The sequence below is a fragment of the Suillus subalutaceus genome (genome assembly GCF_016647625.1).
Source record: "Suillus subalutaceus strain FC151 chromosome Unknown DFJ58scaffold_621, whole genome shotgun sequence".
NCBI lineage: Eukaryota > Fungi > Basidiomycota > Agaricomycetes > Boletales > Suillaceae > Suillus > Suillus subalutaceus.
The window spans coordinates 7,038-15,764 of NW_024540870.1; the positions used below are offsets into that span (position 1 = coordinate 7,038).

The 8,727-nt window shown below is 45.7% G+C and overlaps 3 protein-coding genes across 3 annotated transcripts; 1 reads left to right on the plus strand and 2 right to left on the minus strand.

Annotated features, from left to right (window-relative positions):
* Window positions 1-1,770: 1,770 nt before the first annotated feature.
* Window positions 1,771-3,238, minus strand: DFJ58DRAFT_720147 (casein kinase I isoform alpha-like protein; the record flags this gene model as incomplete). Its single annotated transcript, XM_041384692.1, has 5 exons — window positions 1,771-1,815; window positions 2,304-2,783; window positions 2,840-2,873; window positions 2,967-3,111; window positions 3,169-3,238. 5 exons carry the CDS (start codon window positions 3,236-3,238, stop codon window positions 1,771-1,773), a joined length of 774 nt encoding a protein of 257 aa, XP_041234769.1.
* Window positions 3,239-5,333: 2,095 nt separating this feature from the next.
* DFJ58DRAFT_849987 (uncharacterized protein) lies at window positions 5,334-7,683 on the minus strand (the record flags this gene model as incomplete). Its single annotated transcript, XM_041393742.1, has 8 exons — window positions 5,334-5,356; window positions 5,391-5,468; window positions 5,625-6,398; window positions 6,539-6,624; window positions 6,680-6,811; window positions 6,882-7,246; window positions 7,299-7,485; window positions 7,655-7,683. The coding sequence occupies 8 exons, from the start codon at window positions 7,681-7,683 to the stop codon at window positions 5,334-5,336; spliced, it is 1,674 nt and encodes a 557-aa protein (XP_041234770.1).
* A 193-nt stretch (window positions 7,684-7,876) lies between these two features.
* DFJ58DRAFT_739130 (uncharacterized protein) lies at window positions 7,877-8,460 on the plus strand (the record flags this gene model as incomplete). Its single annotated transcript, XM_041387025.1, has 4 exons — window positions 7,877-7,909; window positions 7,960-7,987; window positions 8,042-8,140; window positions 8,198-8,460. 4 exons carry the CDS (start codon window positions 7,877-7,879, stop codon window positions 8,458-8,460), a joined length of 423 nt encoding a protein of 140 aa, XP_041234771.1.
* Window positions 8,461-8,727: the final 267 nt, after the last annotated feature.

The following is an 8,727-nucleotide window of genomic DNA, read 5'->3' on the forward strand; positions in this document are numbered from 1 at the left end:
CAATGCTGCGTTCAAGATGAGGACTGAACTATGGTCTGCCCTGGCAATCCAGTGGGCGGTAACAGCCATGAATGGGCAAAGTTTAGAATCCGACCAGAGGTCCAATGTGAATGAGACTTTTCCCAAAGAAGCCTGAAGGATATAAGATGCTTTGTGGGGCTCTCAACAACTGTAGACCTACTGCAAGGTCCTTCTTCAAAGCATTGAAGTACTCATGGAAAGCATCAATGACCAATTCACGAACTTTGGTTTGATGAAAGACATCAGTCTCATTGAGCGATGGCCACAGAAGACGGATCAGGCGATGAAATTCCGGATATTCAATAACACTGATTGCCTGAAAACAATTACTAACTATAGTATGTAGAAAGTGCGCATCAACTCACCTGATCATTGGCAATGATAAATTTCACAATCTGTTTGTGCATTTCGTCCAGAGTAAAGTTAGGCAGTACGTCATCTAGAGCTGACAGGCTGGTACTGGTGAGTGAGCTAGGACTAGGGGGAGTACAGAGTGAGTCCAAGGTGTAAGCCGGATCCTTGAGCCGTTGATGCAAGGTCGCGATCATCCAGCCATCATCCAAAAATGTCTTCAAACGCAATGAAGCATGGATGTGCCAGTGGTGACACTCTGCCTCTTCCAAATAAATGAGGGTATGCTCGTTGAATGCATGTGAACGATGACCTGCAGTGCCTGTACTAGCAAGGTATGATACAACAGCATGAGTATTGTCACGAGCGTGGATTTCTCTTGCAAATGATGTTAGAAAGAACAATAGACTGCAGATACAATACTCACTCGCAGGCTATACAGATCCTAGACTGAGTGACAGGGTCCTGTCTGAAGAAGAAATGAACGTCAGCAGAGGATTTAGGTGGTTTAGCTCGGCCACCAGTGGCCAGAGGGTCAGTTCTGGCGGTATTCATTGCAGTCTGGAGTGGACTAGGGCATGCAGGAGGTGTAACTGTGAGTGCAGGAGGCGTAACTGTGAGTGCTGGAGGCGTAATTGTGAGTGCAGGAGGCGTAATTGTGAGTGCAGGAGGGTTGGCCGCTTCGTCTTCCTCATCATCGGAGATGTTCTAAAGGTGAAAGGATTCCCCTTCGTCTGCAGCAAGACTTGGACCATTATCTCTGAATCTAACAGGAAGCTAACGACATCTTGGGGGATTTTGAAGCATGGTTGCATTCGCTGCAGCAGCAATGGGAGTGACAGCAGGAGTAGCAGTAGGAGGAGTGGCAGCAACAGGAGCCGCAGTGGAAATAGCAGGAACAGGAGTGGCAGTAATGGGAGCAGGAGCGGCAGTAATGGGAGCAGGAACAGCTCTGGGAGCAACCCAGGAAGTGTTCTTCTGTTGAGGAGGCATGGTGGTGGTGAAGGATCTAACGACAGAATTACCTGTCTATATAGGTCTTCACCATGGGAAACCCCAGAACATGCCAACGTGCAGTGATTGCGAGTCCCTGATGGAAAAACCCACAGGTGTCGCTAGCGAAGTTGCTAGAGCCTTGATGTTTTAATGCTTTACATGAGTCAGATGAATGAGAGACTTCAGGAGTAAAAAAACTCACGTGATTTTGAGATATGGACATACTAGAGGCGATTGACTCCAACTTGACTGCAGAGGGCCCAGAGGCTCTCTAGATCACAACAAAATGAATGGGTAAAGGTCCTCGTGCAGACAGTGGTGACTGTGGCCCATGGGTGACCATGTAACTGAATGATCAAGGGAATCAAAAATCAGATCCTCATTTTCAGGCTTAATGACTCTTCAGAAAGTCACGATGAGTCTCTCATTGCTGAGTTGCGCTCCAGCCTGGAGCATGTTGAAAGATAAGAGGGTATGTTGTGCGTGGGAGTTGGAGAAATGAGATACCATCTTGATATTAGTAATAGACTCAAAGGCTGTGGCTCCTGCCGCTGCTATGAAACCTATCATGATAGTATCATTAGCTCGCATAGTATGCATATACAGTTGTATGTACAAGTAACAAGTAACACTATATAACGATGTCATGATATAGGAACTAGGCCATTGTCTGGCGTGGAGTTGAGGCAGTTGCATGCAATGGGGAGGGGTGATTATGTGGGCGTAAACTTGCAATAATGTCAGTTCAAAAGTGAGGACATAAAATGGACTACTGACACACAAGATGATCTACGAAGTGGCGGGCATGGACTTGGAGACACCACTTTGATTGCCCAGGGTTCATCATAGCATGGAAGGGGATGTGTGATAGGCACATCAGGCTTGCTGAAATCCAGCTGTGTGCTTGCTGGAGCAGGTGATGTAGAATGAAGTACATGAAGCAAGGAACGAAGGTGGTTGTAGTCAGGGTCCTCTGAGAAAGCGAGAGCGCACATGTAAATGAGAATTGTTGCAAACTGGACAGGAATTCCTTGACACAAAGCTTTGATGGTAGTGTTTACTTTGCAATTGAGTATAGAAGAGCTAGAAAGCTTCTCTTGGTCACTAGTTAACCATGGAAGAGAACCCTGCAAACAGTATATTAACATGTATGTGAGTGACTCAAGATCATCACGATGACCCAGTTCAACTCCCAAATGATCATTGATTGATGCAAATGCAGGAGTGCCAGTAAGACATTGACCTTGGTGAAATGGTATATGGACTCTGGTCGATGTATTCCAGAATTCCTTCGCAGTGCCAAAATTGATGAGAAAGGTGGTGTGCTTCAAATCGCCAAGGCCCACCGCAACATTCTGTGGTTTGATATCACCGTGAATATAATTATGCGAATGAATGTATTCAAGACATGAGAGCTGGAAAAGGGAGTGAGCAATCTGCATATACAATGACAATCCACACACCGACTGACTAGCTGGTCTCCTAGATTCACAACAGTGTCAAGGCTGAATTTTCAGTTGTGGGCAAGGAAGATATGGTGCAGTGATGGCCCAAGGAGGTCAAGAACCAGTGCGTGATATGCCAATTCCCTACCAAACCAAAGGGCATGGGGAATCCCAATACCACCTTCAAGGTTTTTCAAAATGCGGTATTTACACTGCACAGAAGATGAGTGGTTGACAGGTTCAAGCTTGATGGCGACTGCATTATTCTTGATGATATTCCATGCACAATACACGACAGCTAAATGGGGTCCAAATGTTAAATTAGCATGTAGTCAGTGATATGGGAATGACATACCGTATGAGCCAGACCCCAACACATCTCCCAGCCTAAACCTTCCATCAACTCGAATAGGGACCTTATCCATGGTGTATACAATAGCCTAAGTAGAAAAAATGTGAAATAAACTAACTGAGAGGCAATAAGAAAAGCGATTAATATTCTGCTGCCACTTTTGCATTTCAGCCTGAACTGGCTTAAGCCAGCTTAAAGTGGTTCAAGCTGAGGTTTACACATTTTTGGGTTGAAACTAGTTTGCATGGCTAACAAATTAGACCAAGTCAGTAATCAGTGGCTTGGCTCATGGTGATTGCCAAACTTCTTGGCAAACCGGCAAATACCAAACTGGAGCGGACCATAGCCGAGCCGCAGTACTACTAGTTATAGATCTGCGCAATGGACCTGTGCTTCATTTGCGCTTATGGGTGAGTACTGTGAATTTGGCATGCGCCAAGAGTGTCTTGTTGACGATTTGTATTGTCACGGTGAATAGCTGCACTGCTAGCAGTACTTTCCCTTCATGGTGTTGGCATTGTTGGAGACAAGAAAATTGTCAAGCATGTTGCTAGTGATCAGACAACAGCAGTGCAGTCCGAGTCCAAGGATGACTAGATATGCCCATTTTTGAACATATCTAGCAACTACACATGATGCCATGTTACTATAGTCCCACCTAGTGATGTTTTGGCCCGGCTTGGGCTCAAAGCCCCGGTGTGAAAAACACAACCTGACTAGGCACTTGTTAAGGTACTCAGCCAGTATATGTCTAATGCTCTGCCTATGTTGCTATACTTGCAACAAAGATGCAAGAACGTTTGACCCGAAAGAAAAGCTACTAAGAACAACTTAAGATCAAAAGACCCGAAAGAGTGCTAAAGCGCGGGAATAGCGCGTCGCAAGATAGAGCGCTAATGCGCGGGAAAGAGCGGAAGTCAAGAAAGCGGACACTGAGTCAAAGGAAGGTAATGGATAGCGGGTGAGATCAAGGGTATTGATTGCAAGGGTAAGGAAAGTCAAATAGGGGCCATAGAGCGCAACTAAAGGGGTGACTACTTCTAAGTAAAACCTAAGGGAAGGAAATACAGTCGAAGGGAAGTAATCTCGAAGTAGTCACCATAGGCTTCTTATACTAGTAAACTATACCATCTCGGACTCGGAAGGGATAGGATATACATGTAATAAGACTGTAGCACTTTTTACAACTCGAGGCAAGGCAAATTACATACCAATGAGGTAGGATGGACCATGGATGGATTCCGACGTTTCGGGTGGATCCTAGGGCGCGAGAACAGCGCGCTGGACAAGCGCTAGGCGCGGGAACGAGCGCTAGATAGAGCGGACAAGTGGTAGATAGAGCGGACAAGCGGTAGATAGAGCGGACAAGCGGTAGATAGAGTGGACAAGTGCTAATGCTCCTATAGACTCATTGCTGGTAGTTCTGATAGCGCTATAAGCGCGGGAATAGCGTCGGATAGTCGTGGGAGTATGAATAGCGCTGCAGGAATGTGCGCGCATAGTGCGGGAAAGTGCGGAATAGCGTTGGACAAGGGTTATGGCTGAGACAAGTGAAGACTGCTGATAGGGGAGTAGTGAATAATATGAGGGATAACTTTGGTCCACCTATTGAAGGCTTATGCAGGTATACATGCCTAGCGCCAATATGATTGTCACACACCGGCTTAGGCTCGGCCTGGAGGGGCTTAGGCTCGCCAGATTTCAAGCCTGAGCCATGAGCCCAAGCCAGCCCAAAGCCACAGCTTGGGCCCAAGCAGGCCGCGGCCCACACACTAAATTTTTGTGGGATGTGTGAACATAGTTATAAATGTAAAAATCAAAAATTTATACCGGATCAAGGCAACTGTTGTCGCATTTGTAGAAGCTACGAAGAGAGTGTTGAAAGCTGGTATTGATGTCATTGAAATTCACAACGCACACGGCTATCTGCTGTGCTCTTTTGATCTTTTGTTTGTAAGTTCTAATTACAATACCAGTGCCACTCACATTCCACGATGATAATCACCAGAAAAAAATCAGCGCATACATTCACCTAAAACACTCATCATACACGTCGTCTTCTCACTCTCTGTCTCAACAACACCTTTGTTTTTTCCCTTTGGATTCATTGAAGACTTAATAAATTTTGTATGCTGTTCAACTCACGTGAGTTGAACAGCATACAAAATTCAACAAGTCGCAGTGTCTAAGCCTAAGGCCCTAAGGTAAAGCGCTGATCAACTCACGTGATCTGTCGTTTGACTTTCTATCTTCAAGGCCAAAGTCTTCCCAACACAAGGTGACATTAATTAGAGTCGCAATAACTACAGTTCTAGGTTACAAATAGGACACAAAAATGTATTAGATTGTAGAGGCATATAACATTACTGCAAGGACTCAGAATGTGATCATTTTTTGGACCTGCAAATATCGATGTTTAGTGTGATAAAATGGTACAGAAAACTGGATGGAACACATACTTTTTGCAGTGACTGCTGTAGAACCCACTGTTGCACCTTTCCGCTTGCATTTGGAAGTGATGGCTCTGGCGTCATTGCCAATTTTGTTGGCATCTTTGGCTCTTGTTGATGGTCGTGTCGAGCGTGCTGAGCGTCTTCCAGGAGCAGAAAACGCAGGAACACTTCCTGCACCAGGCACACTAGAAACAAGTGGAAGACGATCTGAGCTGGCAGCGGCTGGAGTGGAATGTTCCAGTACAGGTGAGAGGGTCGCATTTGCAGTAGCAGAAGCATTGCCGACATCTGCCGCTGCAGTCAACTGAGAGACGGGTGTGACTGGCAGAGTATCCCCTTCGTTGCTAGCCATGTGAGGTGTGTCAACAGGAGGGAGTTGAGGAGACTTGGACAAAGATGATGGGACTGGGTTCAAGTATGGTCTGCGAATACGAGGTGGGGTGGATGAGTTGCCCACCACCAAGTTGTTCAGGCCCTGCATGGATGACTGGATAAGCGATCCAGCCATAACCGGAGGAGGGTTCATGACTGGTGGTGCAGGAGGGGGGGTTATGACTGGTGGTGCAGCCATTTGCATGTCCTGGCCTTGGCTGTGCCACCATTGGCCATTTGGTCTGACATCCGGCTGTGGACGAATCGAATTGAGGAACACATCAATATTAGCTTCAGAGACCGAAAAATTGGGGTCCAACAAAGATTCAGCAGGGACAGGCATGGGTATATGTAGTTCTTCTGAGTCGTAGTCATTTTGGGCGTGTAGTGACGCGAAGTTAAGAGGTGCTGGAGGAGATAGATAGGGAATCAGGGATTCAATTGAGACAGGTATCGTTGAAGGTGCGGGAAATAGATCGGGAATCAATGAAGATGAAGCTGACTCAGCAGAACATCCATCAATGTGACTAAAAACGCGTCTCAAATACTTTTCAAATGGCACGAGGTACTGCTCTTGAAAATTCGGGTAGAAGTCTTGAAGCTGAGACCGTCCTGACCTTTGCCATGGTGAAAACTGTAAGAGTAGGATGAGATCGAGTTGGCAATGATATTGACGTCCGTGTACATACCTTAGAGTCATGATATCCCCTTTACACATAGGGTCAGGACCCCCCATAATGAGGGTATAATGCCAACCCCCCATCAATTTCGCCAGGTCTTCGCAGATCTGTCCCAGGACAACAGGCAGCTCCTGAATAGCGCTGTTATTTAGCCCAATCAACAACCAACATGCATTATTACAAATGGAAAACAAAACAAAAACAAACAAACAGGTAAATTTCCTCTTTAGTGCGTTCATCTGACACTATTCCTAATTTCCTGGAGGTATTGATCTGCATGGTCTCCTCACGAATCTCCGCCTTCACTTCTTCTGATTCAGCCACAAAACAATTGGTTGTGTGCTTCTGCACAACAGCGATTCTCTTCTTGGCATCAAGCTTGTTTTCCTGGACCTCATCCTTGACTAGTGGCTGTACCTTTGTTTTGTAGTACGTTTTCGAGTAGACCTCAACATCCTTCAGGTTGCGGACACCGCGAGTACACTGACCCAGTAGCTGAGCAAAAGCTTTGCTTGTTGACATGTTGCTGGGTGTTGTTTTACTTTTTGCATTATTCCGAAACCATTCTTTTAATTTCTGTTACAACCTTTAGTGGCTACTCTTTAGGACCATTGATATGTGAACTTACCTTCTGCTGGATTTCATGTGCCTCTTCAAGCTCAGCTTCTTGTTCTGAGGTGAGTGGCAGTAGACCTCTCTCATCACTATTAACGACACCATTATCATCATTCTGATGAACAGGTGCCTCGCCTTCATGTGGAAGATTACCGGTCGGTTTCCAACAGTTTAAGTGTTCTGGAAACCGACTAAACCACCTTGGAAACATGAGCTCATAAAAATGAGTTATTTTTTGATCTTCTGCATTTTCAGAAACTCAGGTAGCTCGTTTTGAAGCCACTCGAGCTCTTCTGGCGTGGTCCATCTCCGAGGGGCCATTTACTCATGATGGTTAGTCCCGCCCCTTCATGATAAAATATCACACACCGGATATTTTTATGTTTGAGTTCGTCCATTTTGGTTTGGTTAGTTGGTGAGTTATTGGAAGCGACCTGAGATTCAACTGAGCACTTGATTTCTCCAGCCAATCACGATCTCAACAGATTCTTCCAAAGCGTCTAGACCAGCGAAAATTTCCCAGTTTCTCCCCACCCTTAACTTCCTAACACCAGTACTATACCCGTTTTTTCACAGACATGGACCAACACAATGGCTCCATCAGATGCGAATGTCATGGGCGCTGTGTGCAAATGCTACCGCACCCGTGCTTTACAATCAAGCAGTTTTTACAGGCCATCTATCTTGTGCAAAGCGGACAAGGTGAGTTCACTTTAGCAGCATTGCTATGGCTCTGATCACAATGGACTTCAATAGTTGGTCCAATGACCTCGCCGCAACTCATTGGTTGGGAACGCAATCCTGATAATGCTGATTGTTTGGTTCATGCTTTCCACTGTAGATGCTGCATTTATGGTTAGTGATTTAAATTTAGATTCAATATTCGGACTCAATGTTGAGCATACTGTACAGCCCAACAACCTCGTGATCAGGCTGGGTCACCAGTAACACCCGAGGAACACCTGCCCGACACTGAAGCGAACAGTCCATCATTGGAGAGTGACGACATCAGCTACACAGAGTCGCAAAGGATTCACACTTATTATGAGGGTAGTGATGATGAAATTTCTTCTCCTCGCGAAGAAGGCATCCCGGAGAAATGTCAATGGACCGGCGAGGATGCACCTAGCTGTGATGTTGAAGAGGCTCCTGGACATGAGGCGGACAATATATAATCAGTGTTTTGGACATAGTTTCCTGTTGCCTTTGTATTGTATATACTGTCAAGATCTACTGTGACTCGAATGTTTTGAATAGTTGAGATCGTCTCGGACGTCATTGTTGTTGTATTCGTCGTACCACATGATGGTGTCACCTTCATTCCCGTCCTCTTTCGTATCGTCTGGTTGCGCGATGTGAGTGTACAGTGAATGTATCAAATAATGATTGAGACTTGTAACTAACATTGTGGTTGTTCAAGTTGTATTCATCGTACCGCATGA